Below are 22895 nucleotides of genomic sequence, written 5' to 3' on the forward strand. Positions count from 1 at the left end.
TTGTAAATCCAGCAGAATCAGCTGGAATTCCTGACCTACACACCCTCAAGTCCTACTAGTTGTCCTATGTCAAATCATCCATCCATTCATCCATTCATCCATCCATTTATAGATCCATCCACTCATCCAACTTTGCTAACCACCAGTGCCATACTCAAGCTCAATCCTAGGCCCGACAAATTTTCACACTGGTTGAGTCAGGTATAGTAACATTGATAGAAAGAAATTATAAATTCCCTTTAGTCATTGCTTTTTTTTGCATAGCCCAGTTTTTGTTTTTTTAGCTAAACACAGTAATTTATTTTGCCTGTGGCAATATGTGTCTTTTATGCCACACTAAAGAAATACCATTTAGGTAAGCAAGAAAGTCAATTTTAGACTTCAGTACACAAGTAAGATTTAATTTGCACGTAATCCTCAAGTTTATCACTAAATAGACATGCAATGTAAGATATACAGTAATCATCAAATTAATATCTTTTCTCAGTTATTTTCACGTTAGGGATGTTGTGATGAGCCTAGCAATAAACAAGCTACACTAGCTTCATGAAAAAACTTGGAGTAGACTACATGCTACATTTAAGCAATTATGTAAAATAAAAGCAGTGCTTGTTGGTCCATTATATTATACACTCACTGCTCAGACAGCCAGTAGAACAAATTGTTAAAGAGAGTGATAATTCTTATACTGCAACTAGATAAAACTGTAGTCAGGGGTTTTTAGGCTTTAAACACAATGATTTTGCAATATAATTACTTGTTTTTTCTGAGCCCCTACTAAATGGAGTGAAGCTAGATAGTTACTCAGTTTCCATGCTTAATACAGTATGGAGTCAAACAAAAGTGTTACATTAAGACCTGAGAGCCTTCACATTCACTTTGTTACATCTTCAGCCCCCATGCTCATGTATGCAGCTCATCAGTCATTGCATGCACGTCATTAAGCCACATCCACCCTGACCTGAGTAAGAACAGCATTTCACCAGCCTCTTTGCCAGTCTGAGTCCACAACTATGGCAACAACGGCCTCTGGCACGAATGGAGGGAGTCGGTCGGGAAGGAGACGCAGTCAGAACTTTTGCAACGATTTTTCTGAAATTTAAGTCTTGACCACAAAGGAACAAAAGGTTTGAGGGGCCTTGTTGAAAAAGCACAAGAGAGAAGGTCTGTTTCATTTCTCTGCACCAAAACTTTTATGAAATGATATTAGGTCACACTTTACATAAAGTCCATGCAAGTACCATAGTTTTAATAGTACTTACATAATCAATCTGGAATCTCAGCTGCACTTATCGTGTTCACATGGCAAAGTGTGAACACAATAAGTGATCACTTAATTTTCCAGTAATTAGTATTATAATTATATTTTAAGTGCAGCAATGTACTTGCACTTCCTGTTAAGTATGGCTTAAGCTCATGTAACCAAATACAAAGGGATTGAAATGCAGTAAACTGGCTTTAAAGCGCAACTCTCGCCAAAATGCAACCTAGGGTCTTTTTGTGAATGTACCCGAGTAAAACTTTCGTTTAAAAGTATAATTAGGACGGAAACGCCACTTTTAAGAATTACCGTATTCTCATTTTCGGTCAAATGGCCTTTTGAATGGGAGAGCTAGAGGCAATACTATGATAGCATCAAAATCACTATTTTAAAAACACTAAGATGGCTCGACACAACATGAAACTTTGCTCGAAGTATCACCAGGGGCTCTACACATGAACTCGAGCCTTGAGAACATTGTTTGTATACACAGAGTTTACTAAAAAGAAAGGTTTTAACGACTCACTGTAGCTGTTGGTTTTTCCGGTCGCCGTCCATCTAGCTAGTCAGAAAGAATCGTTCTCCGAATGCAACGTAACAGGGAGGAGATTAAAGATGGAAAGCTCCTAAAGCTTATTTCCATATAAATGCATGGATAATTTTTTTTTGTCGTTAGTGAAAAACAATATTGACCTTGTAGTTGAAAAAGGAGCCTCATATAAGAATGACATTTCCTCCTATGGAGTCCGTTCATTCGCATTCGGAGATCGACACTTTTTGACTGACAAGATGGCGGATAGCGTAAACAAAAACTGCTAAAGTGAGTCGTTCAAAACCTTTCTTTTTAGTAAACTCTGTGTACACAAACAATGTTCTCAATGCTCAATTTCATGTGTAGAGCCCCTGGTGATCCTTCGAGTAAAGTTTCATGTTGTGTCGAGCCTTCTTAGTGTTTTAAAAATAGTGATTTTGATGCTATCATAGTAGTGCCCCTAGCTCTCCCATTCAAAAGGCCATTTGACCGAAAACAAGAATATGATAAATCTTAAAAGTGGCTTTTCCGTCGTAAGTATGCTTTTAAACAAAAGTTTGACTCAGGTACATTCACAAAAAGATCCTAGGTTGCATTTTGGCGAGAGTTACGCTTTAAATAAATATAAGCGGGGTGGTCATACCCATTCAGGATAAGATTTGAAAAATGGGAATGTAAAAAGTGGAAATCCACATGCTGCAGCACAGCATGCCACTTTTAAATATACTATATTTTGTTGCATCACCAGAGGCAGTCAGCTTTGGCATCTTTCTATCTTTGTCTGGATCTCTGTGCACATTTTGTCTGATTTTCTTTGTTTCCCTACTGTCTAGACCTCATTTCTGTTAGATTTACAAAAATTCCACTTGACAGGGACTGAAATGTTTCTATTCAAGCTCATATTTGTGGTATTTTACTACAGTTGTGGAGTGGCTAATTCAGTAGTTGATTAGAATGATTGTCTGTGTCTCTTTTTGCTAAATCTTTGCCTGTACATGACATTATTTTTGGCCTTATACTCCAAAAATTGCAATACTCTGTGCCTCTCTTTTAGGAGAGGCACTGTACCGCTAATGAACCAAGTTTAATGCTTAAATATTTAATATATGTCTAATATCCAAAAATTTGAGAGAAAATGATTATTATCTTGCCATTTAAAACCATTACTTGGAAAATATGAATTGGTTTTATTAAGTTCAGAATTTTAAAATTTGAGTTCATTTTTAGATTTATGTTTTAATGATGTCTTAAAATAAGTTAAAGCATAGCGGTCTGTTTTCAGATTCAGATGATGCATGTTATCTTATGCCTGATAAGTAAGGAATGCTCTTTAGATAATGATACATGGTCAACATATTAGGGAAATGCAAATGGGCAAAAAACAACCTTGGCAGACATTGATAATTCAAAGGCTTTAACCTAAAGACAATATAGCTGATTTTCAATTTGGTCCATTTTGGATAATGTTTTGCCTCTTACTTAATTTTATTGTGATTCTATTGTTAGTGTTATAATTTAATAAGATGTTTTTCGACAACATTGGCAGCTACAACAGAGGCAAAAGCGAACAAGTATAAACTAAAGTCTAGACAAATACATATTCAAATGTCCCTGGCAATATGTTTTGTTATAAGGCACTTAAATAAGGTTGAGGCACCTCCTGGAGAATTGTTGCCTATGTGCATTGTCTATCAAGTTGCAAGTTTTGTCAGTGCCATTAGTATGTCTGCATTTGGAGAAAGAAACACAGCAAATGCTGGATAATGAATTTTACCCAGAAATCAGCACTTCTACTTATTTCTTATCATGGTGAAGCAGTGTTTGAGATTGTTACAGTAGGACTGTAACTGCAGCTCATTTATATGAAATCATTATAGACCAAATGCACTTTCCCCAAGTGCATTCAGCTGCTCTGCACATTCAACATTTAGAAAAAACATTGATGTGACCCATTTCTAAAACTGTATATTGAGCACATCTGTGTTTCTCGCTCTCCCTGCTGGTTACTGATGGACTTAACTGAATAGGCAAAAGGAAAACATTCTGTAAATATTTTTCAATGACCTCTTGGAGTTAGTTGTGGTAGGTATATAAAGATGATTTATTGTAGGTGTGCATTAGTGTGTTCGATACCTGCATTTGTCCTTTCTAACTGGTGTTTGCTCCTTGCAGGGATTCAGTTTCGTCTCCCTACTTCCTGCAGCGTGGACCGTGCTCAGCCACCTCCAGGTACCAGTCTGTCTCCATCTCTTCTCTTTTTCGCCATACTAGCCCTTACCTTTGCAAACTACATTTCAGTTGCAGTCATACATCTGTGGGTGTTTAAGGGGGTCCGGCTACTTTTGCTAACGATAAGAAAGAAAGAAAGAAAGAAAGAAAGAAAATATCTTCCTGGTAAATGGTTGGGTTACACATAACTTTAACAGGCTAACACATAATGGCTCTTAACACAGAGGCTTTTGTTTAATGTTTTTGAGGTTTTCGTACATTATGTTGTGAAAAACATTCCCCTCTGTAGGCTTGAAAAGTGGCTCTGAAAAGCTTGCCCTACAAACACAGTATGTCCCTCGTCACAGTGTTTCCTTTAGGATTTTTTTCAGCAGTGGGGGCAGGTCTGTCCAAACATTTCACCAGTAAATTCCTGTTAAATGTATAAGCTGTCAGCATTTTAACAGTGTTTACTCCAGCTGCTAGCTAACGGTAGGCTAACGTTACCTGCTGCCAAGTGTAGCGTTAACTAGCGTGACATGCGGCGATGTTTAGGTTGCCTCTAACGTCCGTTTCGGAGCATCAAAGAGAAGCGCAGGCATTTCAGTGTCACCTAAATAAGGAACCAAAATCCAATAGTGTGAAATTATTTTTTTACGGTCGCTGTTCTTCACTTAAAGTAGGCTGATAAATCTCTATGGAGGGTTGACGTGAAAAGATACAGGCAACGCAATTTTCTGTTCACGTGAATGTTGCCTGTTAAAATCAGTTGTATGTTCATGTGAACGGAGCATGTTAAAAGCAGCTGACAGAGACGGCCATGGGTAATGGAGGAGCAGAATAATTTAAAAAATTTGTGACACAGGCAACAGAGCTCCGTCGTATCAGCGGCAGTTGGTAGTTGAGTTACCCGAGAATAGGGGGCTTTCAGCCGGGTACAGGGCGCCGCGAGCTGCCATACGTTTTGGCCGACATTACGGTGAAGTTTAGGTGACAAAAAGTGAGCGTAATGCGGCGACATCAAGTTTAGGCACGTGGTTTGGATTAAAACACTCCCAAGGAACGAGCATTTCTTGGGTGAAAGTCCTTTGTTTTTCTAGGGAAAGCGAACTCCACTCTCGGCTTCAACGCTGTGTTTTATGACAATTATTTAAGTAATAAATGGAAAGCATTTCAGAAATATTGTCCCCCTTTTTTTGTGCACCCCTACTTGGTGTAGCGAAACGTCCAAACAACATTTCAAACTACGTCAGCAACATTCCTCTGTCCTCTGTCCATGCCTAAAAGCTCGGCTTATTTGAAACACTGATATATCTCCAATATTACAAAATAGGGCTATTTTTTATTGTTAAAATATGTCAATATATCAAAACGAAAAAAACTCTAACAGCACTTCTCTAAACTCGACATGTTCCAAACATTGATATTTTCCCAATGTTAGAAAAAAACTGCTTCTGATTGTCGATTAACCACCGTGAATGTACTCGCTAGCTAGTTTACCTGTTTGCGTTTTGTTGTCCGCAGCAGTTGGATTGACGAATTGGCGGCTTGACGTTGGTTACGAGCGCTAGACGTAACGTAAACAACGCCAGAAACCATCGGAAGCTGTATTTATTTAGCTCGCTGTACATGTCGGTGTAAATATTTGTATTTATAACATACCGTGCTAAACAATGAGTGGATTCAGTCGCAGGAGTGTTTTGAGAGGCTTATGAACAATTTACATGACAGAATCCTCCTCAAGCTTCCTTCAGATCGAGCGACTCCTCAAGCCTTTGCTGCATTCACGTGCTCCTGGGATGTTTTCATTTCCAGGGAAAAACATGGACTCTACAAAGAAGATATGATGTATTTTATTGCTAAGAGCTGTTTCCAGTATTTATTTCCAGTTTGAAGCTTTTTATTAGTGATTTCGTTCCAGACATGTTGCTTCAGCAGTAGGCTACATTCCTTTACCTGACTTGTTATCAGGGTTAATGCTAATAACCTTTTCTAACTAATCTAGGTCACTCTATGAGGATAGCTACTAACAGTTAGCGTTACAACCTAATAATACTATATTACAAATTGCATACAAATGTATATACAATATGTGTATAATATTCTTTCTTTTTTTTTACCATTAACCAGACATTTACTTTCGGAAATCAGTTTTAAGATCAGTTGTATATATAATTATACTCATGTTGACCCCTGCATTCTCTGTTGCAAAAAGTAGTGAATAGAACAGTTAAAATACTTAGGTATTCATTTGACTGTCAACCGTATAACAGTAGTCTCAGTCTCAGTCAAATGCTTCTCAGCTGTGTACTTGCCCAAACCAACTTTTAAATCCAGTTCTTTCTCAAATGGACATTGTTTCAGAAACAGATCTACAAACATGGCGCCACTATTCTCTTCTTCGCTCAAGGATCTTTTCAGTGTTCCAACTTTTAACAAACACAGATTTGAAGGGGGAAATTGTAAAAAAAAAAGAAGAAAAAAAAAGTTTTCCCAGAGCCCAATCTTCAAATGAGAATGATAACCTATGAATGAGAGAAAAGCTGTAAATCATTAAATTATGATCCAAAGTATGTTAGACATTAGTGCTTGATATACAACTCAAACGATAGCTGTCAATACATTTCCTAACAGTTAATTGATTAGTTTGATTATTATTTAAGCAATAGCCTGCTGCTTCTCAAATGTTCTAATATGATAAGCCTTGTGTCACGCACAGTATTGAGTCACTGAGTTGATGAAGTTAGAAAAGGCAACAGAAAGTAATTGGATAGTCAGTGAGGACAGTGAGGAGATACATGAGGATGAATTGTAGATAGGTTAGTTAATTTGATTCTTGGTGCAGAAGCATGTCCCTGCTTCTGAGCTGCAGTGTGGCAGATGATGTGTCAAATATCTATTTTGAAGGCAGAAACCAGGGTCTTCACTGATAACTTGTAATACTACAAATAACTTTTAAGCAGAGCAGCAACACTTTTTTTTTTATGATTATTTTTTTGGGGCTTTTCCCTTTATTAGAAAGTGGATAGATATGAAAGGGGGACAGAGATGGGGGAATGACACGCAGCAAAGGGCAGCAGGTCGGATTCGAACCCTGCACCACTGCAAGACTCAGCGAACATGGGGAAAACCCTCTTACTGGGTGAGTTAGAGGCTGCCCCCAGCAACACTATTTTATAGCATGACATTCATGTCCATTTAGTCTTGGCTGCACCTCCAGTGTGTGGGTCTGTTTACTGAACTGCCCAGTGCAGCAGGGCTAAACCAAACAATCCAATACAAACAAAGCCATGCAGGCACAACTGACTACACAAAGGACAGGATGCTTCCCTAGACTATATTAGCCAAACTTTCAACTAAAGCCGTAGTATTTCAAAAGAAAACCTGCTGTACAGTAGCGCTGCAAATTTACTTTGTTGACGTAAACACTTTTTGCCGTTGCCATCTTCTCAGTGGGCGATTTTCCTTTTTTATTGAGACTCTATTGTCAGTGTCAACATTAGATTTTCTTCTTCTTTTATATTTGAATTCCCTTTGCGATTTTTTTATGTCAGTGTAGTAGACATTGAACTTTGATCTTCAGGAACTGATGCTATTTACCACAATGTTTTAAGGCTTAATGTTGTTCCTCCCTGGCTGTTAATGAGCCACACCACCTTCAAGACAGTAATGGAAATATTGCAACTTAATTTTACAGTATCTTGCATGGACCCAGACATGTAAACCCTATACCTAGCACTCGTTGTTCTTATAGTGTTAAAGTGAATTCTCTTTGGGGCAAATGCGAATTTGCACTACACCATAGCACTTGAATCAGTTATTACTTTAGGAGGTGCTGAGAGTTCTGACTCTGTGGTTGAAAAAAACATGAATTAGGAAGATTGAGACACTCCTCAGTCTGTGCCCGATGCTTATGTAGTACAATGTAAGACATAGGAGATATGCCCAGCATCAACAGTTTTATAATACTACATATGATTACTATTATTACTGCTCTTTTACTGTGTACGCAGCATTGTAGCTAGATAAGGTACAGAACTTCACTTTTAACTACTTTAGAAAATGTTTAAATCTATAACCCTGTAGTGGAAATGTAGTGAAAGAGAAGTATAAAAAGGCATACAATGGTAGTACTTAAGTATGAGCACTGTACCTAAAAATTGTACTTAAGTATGGTAGTTGAGTGAATGTACTGAGCTACTTTTAGGACTTTTAGCAGCTTAAGTGTGAGCTCCATGTATTATAAACTATTCTTTTTTGTCTTTGTGAAGCACTTTGGTGCAAACTTTGCTTTTAAAGTGCTGTATAAATGAAATAAACTTGAAACTTAAAAGGAGATAAACTAAATATAAGGATACTAATACACAGATGACGTAGGCACATGAAGACACTCACAAATCACAGTGCAATTTTAATCCACTGACAAAATCCAATATTGATATTGGAATCCAGGTAGATATTCAGAGGATGTATGTACAGTCTATAGGAGGACATCTGGTGTCCAGTGAATTTTATTTCAAGACATTGTGATTTTTCTTTTTCTTTTTCAGATTGAGTAGGGCCTATCACAGCCAAAGACGAGTCAGTAAATGAAATGTCTTCACTAAACAACATTAAGCTGAGCAAATAATTGTGTAATTATGCCCAGCACATAATGTAAGCATATAAGGCAAAACATGTTTGCATATTTCAATCCATTTAGACAAGCATACATTATATTAATGAACTGCAGAAGAACTGTATTACTGACTCAACTTTCAGTCTGATGATAGGCTAATTTAGAGTCCAGGGAGCACAGTCACATTCATTATTTCTGCAAAGGACGTCATGACTGTTCAATTGTTTGTTCGTCTTAAGTCTTAGCACATCCCCAATATGAAGTCTAATGTTGGGGACCCTATGACCTTTCCTGTAGTGCCACCATTACTTTAGGTCAAACTTCCAGTTTTAAAATCTCCTGACTCACTGGTTGTTAACACACAGTATATGCTGTGCACAGTCATGCTTTTTGTAGTTAGAGTAGGTAACATCTACATCTCAAGTTTACAAAAAACTTAATTCATCACTATAATGTGGACTGTGGCTGCCAAGAGCAGCAACTCTACCAAAAAAAATAATGGAATACATAGAGTCCTTTATATTATTAATTTTGACTGAGGACCAGGATAAATGTATTTAATTAGAAGGCCAGGTTCCATAAGAAAAGCATGTTAGGTAAATATTTTACATGTCTTTGAAAAGATAACGAGGAAGTGAGAGTTTAACTTCATGTTCATATCTTTTCATTTATTAGTACAGTTTTATAATTAGCTATCTCTGATATTTGTATTTGTTAAAATGAAAGTGAGAATGTTTAGAATAGCAATGGGTATGGAAGTTAACTATTATTTCAACATCTTGATCGTTGACCTACACATGATAATCATGACAAAAATCAAACTAGTGAACTGACTTTAATGTGTTTTATTGGCAAATAAATGCAAGGTAACCACAAGAAACAGATACTGGCAGTGGGGGAATGCAGAGGTTTATGCCACTCAATTTGTATCCGATACGAAGCAATCTGTAACATTTTCAAAGTTGAATGGGTAGAATGTGTAAAAATAGAATGTGTGGTGTTGCTTACTGCCTGAGTCACCGTGCTCTTTTCATTTTGGTATCCACCCACTGTGTCTTGCAGAACTGCAGCCCCTTCAAGTTGGAAGGAAGTCAAGTCTGTGACTGGATTTATCTTAACAGAGTTCCCTGTGGTTTCTTATTTCTTATTGCACTTAACTACCTGTAATCCAAAGTGGTTTGTGTGTGTGTGTGTGTGTGGTTGTGTGTGTGTGTGTGTGTGTGTGTGTGTGTGTGTGTGTGTGTGTGTGTGTGTGTGTGTGTGTGTGTGTGTGTATGTGTGTGTGTGTGTGTGTGTGTTTGAGTAGGCAAAGCACAACAATCTGGCTGTATTAAGCAGTGTATGTACTACCATGAATATTTTACTATGGAAATTAATATAAGAATAATGAGGAAATGAATAAAAGACTCACAAGTGAATGACTAAATGAATTGACCAGAAGTAATGTAGGAGTGAATGACTGAATGCTCATTATAGGACTGTCTTGACAGAGCTTAAACGTGTAAAGAAAGTTTCAGCTATGATTCTTTTCATAGTTTCATTTTCTCTGTGATTCATGCAGATTTTAGGTTAAAATTTGACAAAAACTTATGAATGGGGTTCATGGATATTCACCGTCATGTAGGGCATTAACCATTAGGCTCAAGCTGTGAAGGAACATTGTTTGGAATTAAAAAAAAAATTGTCGGTCTGACTTGAACAAACGGATGCTATTTTCTTTAAATTAATGGAGCAAACTTACTTTATATATTGCAGTCTCTTAAAAGAGAAATCTTCATTCACCATGTAAAAAAATGTATTCAAAATTATTTTAAAAATGTGTATGCTGAGCAACTGTTACAAAAAAAATCAAAGTCAGTGTTTTATTATAGCTGTGAAGAAGAAAACAATCCAGCAAATGAAGTTTGTACGTTTCTCTGCTGTGAGGTCCATCTGGATGGATTACCATCAGATTCTCATTTGCACTTAACAGAGCAAATCTTTCCCACAATCCTTCATTGAACCTCCCCAATAAACACACACATATTACAAAGCTGCTGTTGCCTTTCACCTTACTGACATTTCCCTTGCTTTAAGTGCTAAAGTGCCCTAATGCTTGCTATCATGCTATGATGCTCTTCTATCACACACTGTGTGATACAGGTGAACTGCAGCACTTGGTCCTTGTCAGCTTTTTGCCACATTTTTCATTCTCGTTTTATTTTATCCTCTACCCTTGTCTTGCCTTGTCCTCGTCCTCTCATCCTGCTTGTGCTATCCAGCGGTATCATATCCTCCCAGTTACAAGAAGACTCCACCTCCTGTGCCCCCGCGCACCACCACCAAGCCTCTTATCTCTGTGACAGCCCAGAGCAGTACAGAGTCCACCCAAGATGCCTACCAGGAGGGCAGGCATCCACGGGGTGGGCTGTGGACCACGGATAGCCTTGGTCGTCCCATCTACAGCTCCATGGACAGCCTGGACAGCACCAAGGCGGTCACCATGGCCATGGAGTCAGCAGCAGGCAAGAGGCATGCATCTTTGGGCAGCCACAGCTCGGTCCAGACATGCGACAAAGCAGTGCTGGTGTCCAAGGCCGAGGAGTACCTCAAAACCCCACGTTCCTCTATCGGGATACAGGTAACAACATAACTGACAATGCCATTCAATTTGCTGCTCTCTTTGCAGTCACCAAACTCACTACCCAGCCTTCATGATAATTACACCAATCCCATCTATCTTTTTCTATCTAGGATAATTCCTTTTTTTCCATTTTGATATTCAGATTGTTAATATGTATAAGAGCTGCCCTGTAAAATGCAGTCAAAGTAAAACCACCTCTCAGTTTTCAATAAAAAAAAAAACTTAATAATAACAAATACACTTTTTTTATCAGACCACAACAGGCACATATTTATGTACAATATGTAGTTGTTTTAATTGCATTGCAGTCATTGGATTATTGACAAAAGGATTAGGTTTCTTTATTGAAGACTTACTCTATGTCCACATTCCCAGGCAGACTTCAAAATGTTGAATTAGCAATACAACTACACATGTGCAAATTAGCTAATCCCTTGTCTTTTTACTTATAGTATTACAAATTCTCAAATGTACCAATCTGTATGAAGTATTCCAGAAGGTTTTGGAGGCTTCTTGACCTTTACAAGTGTCAGGCTGTATTACATGGACAGGGCTTATTTAAAGGCAGCAGTAATGAAGAGAAAAATGAGGATCTCTCTTACTCTCTTTGTTCTAGCATGTGATCTGGGTGCTAAACCTGTTAAGTTCTTCTGGAACTTGCTGATTTTCATTGGCCTGATCATTATTAGAGCCCATAACTAAACGAGTAGCTCCACCACAAGATAAGGATTCTGCCTGTCCAACTAACTTAGGTAGCTCCTGCATCTCTAGAAGGCAAATGTCCTGAGTTGTTAGCTCCTACTGTGGAGATGGCTGTCTGTGTGGACCACGTTGTACCTGCATGTTGCCCAGAGACGTCTCTTGTGGGCAATGCTGAGGATGGTGTTCAAAAGAATTGACTGTCCTCTTGCAAATGTAGCTGTTGAGTAGACACTGTACGAGCTGTGACCCAGAATTCCAGCTGATTAATTACTCTATTTTCTTTTTTTTTTATGAATACCAAAATCCTGAACAAGGTTGAACTTATTCTGGTCCTCATTGACATCCATGCAACTACCCACACTGCAGTTATACATGTTGGAACTAATGACACCAGGTTTAGGCAATCAATTAAGCTGTAGCAGGATTTCCAAAACCTTGGAAAGCATTAAATGTACCCTCCAGATCATGTTTTGTGTATCATTACAGGCTAACTTGTAGTTCACACTCACAAGTGCTGGTTTCTTACAGTTGCACTGACTTTTGGTATACCTCTCTACCCTGAAGAACGAGTGGGGAGTGGCCTCTTTCATGGTTCTTGTTTAGCACTTTAAAAATTCCGTAGGTTTGAGCAGCATCAATACAGGCCTACATGTGAAAATAAGCTCTTTTGTAACTTTTTTAAACAGATGTTAAATATTGAATTGTAAATAAAGAGCAACGTTTTTTTAATTGTTAAAAGCCCCCATCAGAACCAGCACATCCAGCTATTATTTTGCTAGCTGAAAGACAAAAATGGAAACTTAAATCTTCTATAATACAAAGTAGGTAAGAAATCTCGTCAACATACAATACATTTCTAAATATCAAGCTGTCATTTTGAATAGCAGGCATGTGCGTCTGTACTGTACTGTGTGTTCATTTCAGTTGTGAATGATGATCATTTGACATTGTTCTGTTGACTGTATTTACCAGGTGGAAACTGTAACAGACTCTGAGACTGAAACTAAAGGCCTTCCTCAGTTCCATTCTATAGGTATCCAGGTGGAGGATCACAAACGGTATGTGGCTCAGACAGAAGAAACACAGTGTCCATAGTCAAAGTTTACTACATTTTCAACCAATGTCCCTGTAACTCGTGCATTTTTAGGCATGGGAGGTTCAAGCGCTCCAACAGTGTGACCACTGCAGTACAAGCAGACATGGAGTTGGAGGGCTTTCCCTCCATGGAGGACAAGGGCCTGCAGTTTGGTGGTGGCTTCGGTCGCCACTCTGAGCCCAGCACGCCCACGCAGTATGGGGCCATCCGTACGGTGCGCACACAAGGCCTGTTCAGTTACAGGGAGGACAACCGGCCTTCCAGTGGGCCCCCCAGCCCACAGCCTGAAACCTGGCTGGTTGAACCCAGTCTGGAGAGCGCCGAAACAGGCCGAGTGTCCCCCCTTCGCAGGGACGGCAGCTGGTTCATGCAGCTCCTTCACAATGAAACCAAGCGACTGGAGGGATGGTGCAAAGAGATGGAGAGAGAAGCAGAGGAGCATGACCTGACAGAGGAGAGTGAGTGTCCTGAGTGAAATTACATTCTTGTCAAAGCAGGAGCTGCTTTTGTCTGAGGTCAATGCTTACATGATATGTTCTCTATGATAATTTCTTTTTTTGCAGTATTTATAACAGTATAGCCAAAGTGAACATTCACGGTATTGGCTGTCATGTTGACTATGAAAACACAGAATCATGATAGGTGTTTTGTGAGCAGATTGGATCCTTGTGAATGACATGTTAGCCTTTGCCAAGCTGTGCAGTGATAAAAACCAAAATCTCTCTATTTCTGTCTGTCTCTTTCTCTCTATATATGGGCGTGTGTGTGTGTGTGTGTCCACCAGTCCTAGGAAAAATCCGGAGTGCCGTGGGAAGTGCTCAGCTACTTATGTCTCAAAAGTTTCAGCAGTTTTACTGGCTATGTCAGCAGAATCTGGTGAGTAGTATGTGTTTGTGAACTAGAACACTGTATCGACCTACATGCTGTTAATATGTTAATAGAAAAACACGAAAGACCAGGGGTAAACTTGTTGATAGGCCTCTCTTTCTCAGAGCTCTGAGAAGGTGCTTGGCCCAATGATGCACTTGTGTGCCTTCCAGAAATAGAACACAGATCAATAGTGAAGCAGTCTCTCTGCCACTATTGAACCCACAGTTAATGAAAGGGGAATTCCAATAGGAAGCAGCACCTGTGTTGAAGCTATCCATTAGTGCACAGAGGCAGCAGTTTGAATGGGATCTCAGAGTTTGAATAATGGACTGCCACACTGTCTCACTGTTTAGCCCTCATGTCACGTCGACTAGAAATTCATACCTTTTCTAATGCTAACTATCCACAGAGTCAGCATATATCATAGGATGATAGTGTCATAAATGGGAATGTTTCTGCAGATACAGTAGAGAGAGACAGTGGAAGAAACAGAAAGCCACTTAATCACACCTTACCAAAGCATAGCTACTTTTTTGAATGAAATGCTAAACATTGTGGAGGTGGTCTGCCTGCTTTATCACTGCCCTGTTTTGGTGTGTGCCTTAACTCTGTGTGTTGCTCTCTTTTGGACCGCTCTCTCTCCCCTTAGATAATGGGATGATGAATTAAGTCTAACATTGGTAGTGACAAGCCTTAGATTGCCCTGAGCTTGAAGACGTGTCTGAATAAGAGAATGACTCAGTTTCCCTTTTGGATGGAGGGGGAACTGCATGATGCGTCTATAAAAAGCTCCAAACCTTTGAAGTTTAACTTGACAGACCTTTTCTTGGTCTGAGATCACACTCATTGTGTTTAGTGTCTAGGCTTATCAGCACGTCTGTATGTGGCTGACTGATGAGATTGAATTTTGATTTGTAGTTGCCAACTGGGTACAGTAGGTATTATGAACAGCAATGCACCACAGAAATTCAGCAACATTGAGCACCAGATTTGTCATTTAAATTTTACACAAGAAATACAGTAGAATGCAATAATAGTTTGTATATATACACACACACGCATACCTGTGCTGACAGTAATTCATGCACACTTTGTTGGTAGAGAAGGGAAATTCTAAAGTTCTAAAGCAAATTAATTGATGAATCAATGAATTCTGTCCTCACTGCATATGCCCATAAAATTACAATTGATAATTAGTAATCATTGTTGTTGCTTCAGCATACAATAGACCAACTCTGCTGATATAAAGATGCAATGAAAGGCAGTGTAGGGAGTCAGTTGAGGTTATGAAACAATGTTGATGCTGCGCTGCCACACAGTGGTGGGAATGGTGAGGTGGCTATGTATGTCCCGAAAGTAAGTTGTAATTTACAACATAGATTTGGTGGATGGATGGATCGTCCGTCCGTATGTAGTGCCGGAGCAACATAAAACCTTTCAGACCTGACAACGCCACCTCCTATTGAGGGTTAGGAGGAACCCTTTGAACCCTTACTATGTTAATTAGTATGTTGTGTGACCAACTCTGGTTCTCCCCTAACAGGGACAATTTACAGGAGGCAAATATTGTACAAAAATAAGTTTGGTTTTATTACAAAAAGTTTAAAAGATTTCCAATTAAAATAGCAATTTGGCAGAATAATAAAACAATAAATTAGATGGCAGATACATGTGGTCTTACTCTCCTCAAAGTAGGAAGGTCGGGTCGGCACGCACACACCACTCCGGGAGACGACTGTGGGAGACAGAAAGAGGAGACCGAAGGCCCAGCACCGACAAGGACATGCACTACACACATATTTCTACACGATTCACTACAAAGTATGAAATCACAAGAAAATAATCAACCAAGGCAAATAACCAAAAGAAACAAAATGGTAAAATAACTGTAGAAAACAGTGACTGGACTGGTCCCCCTTTGAGAAAACAAACATACATTAGTGGCCAGTCACAAAGTTACAAAGTGTGTTGCAAATAATTTATTAGCACATTAATAGTAAAATATAGGAAAAATATAAGCCTACTTTGCAAGGACACAAACTCCAATAGCACAGTTAATGCGGGAGGAGGAGTATTTTCCGGAGCTCTACAGCCACAGCAGCGGTGGTCAGTGGTAAACTAAAACCTACAAAGAAACTACAAGTTGAAAAACATTCTATAGAAGTAGCGCATGGCTTGCGGTGGCATAAGCAACACAAAAAGGGTAACATTTAGCTGAAATATTAATTGCTACCACATATGGCTAAAACAGCTGATAGGCATTACCGTCAATCTGTCCCAGTTCACCCCGTGAAGGACGGGAACTTGTGCCTGGCTATCAACCCAGTGGGACCAAAATCAGAAATCAACCTTAAGCTGTACTTGCTCCCCAAATTACCGCAGCCACACGTTTTCATACCTGGAGAATCCACACAAACGCAGTGCGCTCAGTGAGAGGTAAGGGGACTAATGACTACACCTGGTGAGCTTTTTATCACTTCCTGATTGGCAACCGGTCACATGACCGCACGCACATCAGCTGGTTTCCCACACACACACACACACACACACACACACACACACACACGCATATATATATTCCAATTATTTAAAACTGTAGCTTTTTTGTTGCTTTTTAATTTAAGTTTAGTGTGATACTGGTGGTGTAATGCTTGTGATTAGTGTTTAGTAGTCCTGCATCTAACAAAGACGGGAAATAATTTCACTTGAGTACGAATAACCCACTACATTCTGTACTCCACTGTCTCTTCAGGACCCTAGTGCCATGCCCAGACCCACATCTCAGGACCTGGCTGGATTCTGGGACCTCTTGCAGCTTTCCATTGATGACGTCACTGCCAAGTTTGATGAGCTGCAGCAGATCAAGAGCAACCAGTGGCAGCTGGTGGAGAGCCCAGCAAAGAAGGTAGAGCTGGTAGCTGGGATCCACAAACTCATAATAATTAGTCTTAATGGGCTCTAGATGCACTCGCTCAGCTTTTGAAGAAAAAAAAACTATATTGACAACATTTGCCGTCCTTTTTAGGCTTGTGACCAGCAGGAAGTTAATCATTCTTATCATAACACTGGAAGGACAATGTGAGGAGGCTTAGAAAACTAGTAGCATCATCTAAAATGTTTTCCTATAAAAACATCAGTTAATGCAGGACTTGTTTTATCTGTCAGATCCATATTGGCCATATTTATTTGTCACATCCAATATTATAGTAACTAATCACCTGCTTTTGGTCTGTGGTAATGTAAACTTTGCCTTAATTGTTACAAAACAGTGACACCACACACAGCACTGGCTAGTTGTACCATTTGCTGGCTTTGCTTTTACACAGAACACTGGTTAAGTCTTAAAGCTGCAGTAGGTAAGATTGTGAAGATCCAGGACTTTGCCAACAAATTTGAACATCGACAACTTCTCAGTCCCTCCCCCCTTTCTGCTGCAGCCCAAACCGTCTCCTAAGCCCCTCCCACACAACGGAGTTTGACAGAACTGCCGGCATGTCAGACAACATGTTTAACAACTAAACACCAACACAATGTTAACTTTAATCACCAACAGTAAAACGATGCTAACTAGCAGGCTACCGTTAGCCATTTCAGCATCATATCAGACCGACCACTGTGCTAACGTTACTATTATCCTCACCAACGTAGCTTTGTGGACTTTTGACTACTAATAACCAAGTGAAAGATAAATCATTCATGGTAATTATGTTACCTGTTGAGAGGAAATGTGGCTACATCTGCATCGTTCTTCAGATCTTTAAAATCCTGCAGCCACGCCACCTCTGAAAAGCCACTCCAATATTCACGGAGTTTTGGAAAACCTTTCTGCAGCTCGTGCGTGGGGCGGGGGGAGGGGAGAACGCTATATATGCATGTGCCTGAGCAGTGACTGACAGGCAGATAGACCACCGCTGTGGCCCTGATTGGAGAAAATCAACCGGGAGCGGTGGAATTATTTTTACATAATTCATGTAGTTCTACTGGAACATAGGGTCAGTTTCAGCAAATATGACAGAAAGTTAGTTTTATAAGACTTACCTACTGCATCTTTAAGACAGGTAGGTGTAGTGGTGAATGAAAGCACTTCACATGTAACTTTTGACATACTTGCCATTCTTTAAAAAACAAATTATACTGTAAATTGTTGATAGCATTTTTAAAAACTTGATTTCAAAGTATGTCACTGTTAAAAATAAAACTAAAATAAAAAGCATTTAGAATATCAAACTATCCAGCTGAAATAAAAGCACATTTGTAAGAGTGGAGCTGCATTTGTAAGAAGCACATTTGGATAGTAATGTGGTTTTAGAGATAGAAGAGCTCCTTCAGGGCACTTGAATAATTATCTTCATGCTACAGTTGTAGTTGTAAGAGAGTTATTTACCTCCAGCAGTTAATAGGCACATTGCAAGCTCCATAAAGCTGGGCCCAAACAGTGACACAGATGCTCTGTATTGGGTTTCTATCCTTCAAGGCAATCACAGTTATACACTTAACACCAGCTTGCCAAGCAATCACAAAAGCTTGCCTTGCATTCAAAAGGTTTTGTATGTTAGTATGTTCAGATTTGTAGGTCATATGGGTGAAGTTGTACTGCCTTCACGGGTAAATGTTGCAAACAATCTTTGCAAAGGGTAATGTTCTAGCAACATAATCAATTTATAGTTGCTGTAGTGTCTCTAGATGCCTTTTGTTTGAGCGAACATCTTCTGGTTCACATGAATGTCTTACTGCTGAATAAATATACAGCACCTCAGCAATAGTGAGAATTCTGATGATGATTCATGCTGTGGCACAACAAACTGTGATACCTAAGATGAGGCAAAGTGGCCTAGGTCTGTCCATGACACACACCTTTCCAATATACAAAGAGTCCATATGTTAAAGGATTATAGCCAAAGTCAATTAAAGCTGTGCACTCCATAGTGAATAAAACTTAGCATTTTCTGGAAATACATTTTTCACATGGCCTTAATCCTCTTCTGTATAGACTCCTACACTGTTGATTGAGATACACCGTTTTATTTGCATTGCCCTATGAATCAACGAGTGCTGTCAGATACATAGAATAAGAACCCTACAATTTAGTTTGCCTTGCTTAATCATGTCATTCTGGATCCTAAGGAGCGGAAGTGGCCACCACCTATGCCAAAGCGGCCGTCCAAGGGGCGTGGCGGTATCATGCGAGAGCGCTCTCTGGACCTTCAGGACCGCCAGCGACAGGAAGCCCGCAGACGCCTCATGGCCGCCAAACGAGCAGCTTCTTTCAGACAGAACTCAGCCACAGAGAGGGCAGACAGCATCGAGATCTACATCCCTGAAGCCCAGACACGGCTTTGAGGTTTACGGATTCATCCTTAGCTCCTCTTGTCCACCTCCACCCAATACCAGCTCGTCGCATCACATCCAGCCTGCTGTCATCTGTCACTGCTCATCCACTTTTTCATCATCTGTCGCCATTCTTTGGGTTGCCCCTACTGAAGCTACACTAGGCAAGAATTTGTTGTTGTAGTTATCAGCTTAAATGACAATGTGGCACTGCCATAGGGAAGAACGCCCCATCTATCCTGAGTGAGAAGTTAGATGAGTCAGTTGAGTCAGATGTGGATGGTTGTTTTCTCACAGAAAGTAATAAATAAAACATTTAAAATGAAGCTCAACACAAAAATAAATAAATAAATAGACACACCAGCGACATTTTGCCTCTAGCCCTTTTGGTATTTCTTGGTTAAAACTGATTACAGGCCAGCTGGATTGGTAAACATGAGCCAGTAACGTGAAGTTGCCTAGTGTCGCTTTAAACCCACAAGGGACTGGTATTTATTTCAGCATTATTTCAAGTTGGCGATTTATTTGGTCATGGCCATTATTGTTAAAACTCCAGTCTTCACCATTGTTGTCATTACCCCGCTGTGATAAGGCTATACTTGCCACATTCAAAAGTAAACACAAAGTGCAACTTTTCACTTCTCAACAGCAACAATGGTCTTTGGCTAAAGCATCCTGAAAGAACAGCGGCAGCAGAAATTGATTGTGAATAAAATATTTTGTCTAATTGCTGAAAATAATACAAATACATTTTCTTTTTGATGAGGTTCTAATTTCACATCCAGCCTTTTCTATGGAGGTGGCTAAAACCTGGTACCTTGCTTGATCAATTTCCGGCCAAAAATAGTCCAAATAATGTTTTTTAAAATGTTCTACAGCGTGTCTGAGGTTCTGCACAACTATATAATCTATCCATCTTTAACCAGGCATGCTGCAGCCGCTGACCAGTGTTGCTGAATGAGATCTGAAAAATAAGGCTATCCTAGAATCTAGAAATCCTAGACCATCATTTCAGCATTTATTCATTTCCATTCATGTACTACCATACACTCTTAGGACTATACATTTTTAAAGCTATGTACGTTATTTGCTGCAGGATACATTCCATTGCAGAACAAATATGAATTATTAACAAAAGACAGTTTTGCGCAGCCTGGAAGAAGTGACTGTATCAAACAATGCATTTTGCACCTTATAATATTCATGTTTGTATTTCCAAGGGAAATGTAGTTTTTGAAGCTCATGTGATAGTGTTGCAGTTGAATTGCAAGGACAGATATGGGAAATTTACTACAGAATTTCATGTTACTTACTATAGGTTATATAAACTGCACCTTGTGTTTTCATTTCTTGCTGATGCCATTCAGGCCTCTCATTATTACAATATTGTGATTCTAACACTTTTAATTATACTAACAGTATCTATCATATGATCGACATCACAATCTACAGTATACATTTAGTATTTATAGTTGAAACAGTGGTGGGTTGATTTGACAGTGCATTTGTCTTGCTGATTAAGGGTTGTTTCTCAGCTAACAGAAACCATATCTCATCAACACACTGCATCCAACCTTTTGTTCCAAGTGGGGCATAATGAAAACACTTCTGTGGTTGTTTTTGATCTGCTCATGTAGTCTAGGAAAGACAGGTGCAAATGACACTTTAACAATATTCAGTTACTATAGTAAATGGTGCTGCTTTTTACTCTAAAACTGTTGTCCTTTACCCAGTCCTACGTGCACGCACACACACACTCAAGGACTTTTTAAACAGAGATTTATTAATATGGTGCCCGTTGTCTCTCCGAAGACTTGTAGTAGATTGTGACTTTAGAAAAGATCATCTTTGCAATGCTCTTGCCCTCAGTTATGTAAATGAGGAGAAGGTTTTATGGTTTAACTTCCTTTCTAACCTGCAAAAAGGCCAGTATATTTATTTATCAGATGGGAGAGATTACAGGCTTTGACATTCCACCAACCTTAAAGTCAAATCCAATATGCCCACCCTGAGCCAAGGGCATACTGCTATAGCTAGCTGAACATACTGCATTGTACCTGTCCATATTTTATACCACAGCAACAATGTTTCCCTAACATTTGCAGTGCATGCCCATTCATCCTTATTTGCCAATCTAATCCCAGCTAATTAAAGTTTTTTTGATTTAGGGCCACTAGAATTATGCTGCAGTAGTGTTTAATGTTTCCCATTTTATTGTAATTACAATAGCACTCAGTAGGTGAGGGAAGTCTGGTACTGTAAATACTTGTTCGAAGCAGTGAGTCATACTTGTCGAGATTATGATGGGGTTTATTTTGCTTGCATTTGTCTGAAAAATAGCTTTTACTTTGTGACTTGTGTACATCAGTGCTAAATCTGAAACCCTTACCTTACCAGACGGCCTTAACCAAAGCACTCATGAATGTAAAGCCCCTAACGATGCAAAAAAAAAAAAACTTTGCAGGAGCTCAGCAGCTGCTGAAAATTCAACTAAATTGGACAGGAGAGAGGTCACTCCCAAACTTTGACTTTTTGTTTGATTTTTTATTAAACTCAATTTAGTTTTTTCTATTTGGTTTGTTTTTTTATTAAGAACAATAAAAATATAGTGACAAGATGCCAGGTTGCTACTTTTCACAGATAATGTGCTTTTAACTGATATTAAAGCATTTCTTTAAAATATTTAGCTAAGTAGGATCAATTCATGCGGGTTCCAGAAAATAATACAGTTTATTGTTTTATACGTGAAATATTGTAAATCCCTCCTCCCCAGACTCGGAGATCACGGAGTTTGCCAGGCTGAGACCGCAGCATCCATAGTCTCGCTTTGCCAGACCGTCCTCCAAAGCGCGCTGAAGGAGCAGCCATAACAATGTTGCTAGATACTTGTCTCACATAGCCAGACATTACAGCACAGCGGAGTAGACGTTAGATGCTGGCAATATGACATAAAATGTCATAAAAGCCCATGCTCATGCGGAGCTCTGTACCCAACTGACAGACACACATTTTCGGCTTAGAATTACGGTAGGAACCGCTAAAAACACAACAACCTTGCCGTCCTCTCCACCCGACTGAACACACTTTATTGGCTTAGAATTACGGCAACAATCGCTAAACGCACTGCAAACTCACGGTCCCCTCTTTCCGATTTACAGCCCCCCTCTCTTGGCTTAAAAAAACTACACGTTGTCAACAACCGTGGCCCGCCCACCTGCCTGGTCCTCCGGTAACGTTAGCAGTTAGCAGGGTTAGCATGGCGGCGTTAGCCAGGACCAGTTGGGATCACTTTACTGGCTGTGTCTCAATTGTTTTTGTGAGTAACCAACTCCAGTATAGCTATATAATTCAATGTGAGTACACAAATGTTGAAATGACATAAAATGCCGGTCCCTTGTAGCCGTGATAAATTAGCCTGAAGCTAATGCTTAGCTACCTTACTTCAGGAGGAAATTAGCCAACTCGGCGTCCTCTTGCGCTCTAAGCTGTCTCCATCTTTCAAATATACATCTCCAATATTTACCCGGGGTTGGTTACGTCTCTGGTCATGCAACCGTTTTTTTTTAGGTCGGGTAGAATCTATCTCCGTTATCCTGTTTGTTTGTTGCTGCTTTCATGACTGTACTAACGTTACGGCTGTAGCATGCTGGGTTTACA

At 39.5% G+C, this 22895-nt stretch overlaps 1 protein-coding gene and 1 long non-coding RNA gene across 4 annotated transcripts in view; one reads left to right on the forward strand and one right to left on the reverse strand.

Moving 5' to 3' along the window:
- The window catches only part of LOC120546975, a 58372-nt gene extending 54336 nt beyond the window's left edge, over positions 1–4036 (reverse strand). Inside the window, exon 1 of the long non-coding RNA XR_005637005.1 lies at positions 3927–4036. This is a non-coding gene — a long non-coding RNA (uncharacterized LOC120546975). The remainder of the gene's footprint in view (positions 1–3926) is intronic.
- Positions 1–19605, forward strand: part of LOC120546974 (disks large-associated protein 2) — a 100260-nt gene extending 80655 nt beyond the window's left edge. For all 3 annotated transcript variants that reach the window (XM_039782287.1, XM_039782288.1, XM_039782289.1), the window contains 7 exons: positions 3966–4022; positions 10881–11239; positions 12917–13002; positions 13092–13498; positions 13825–13916; positions 16663–16815; positions 19035–19605. In XM_039782287.1, the coding sequence (XP_039638221.1) occupies positions 3966–4022; positions 10881–11239; positions 12917–13002; positions 13092–13498; positions 13825–13916; positions 16663–16815; positions 19035–19250 (1370 nt within the window). In that variant the 3' untranslated portion in view covers positions 19251–19605. The remainder of the gene's footprint in view (positions 1–3965; positions 4023–10880; positions 11240–12916; positions 13003–13091; positions 13499–13824; positions 13917–16662; positions 16816–19034) is intronic.
- The last annotated feature ends 3290 nt before the right edge of the window (positions 19606–22895 follow it).

Source organism: Perca fluviatilis, chromosome 18 (assembly GCF_010015445.1).
Source record: "Perca fluviatilis chromosome 18, GENO_Pfluv_1.0, whole genome shotgun sequence".
Taxonomy (NCBI): Eukaryota; Metazoa; Chordata; class Actinopteri; order Perciformes; family Percidae; genus Perca; species Perca fluviatilis.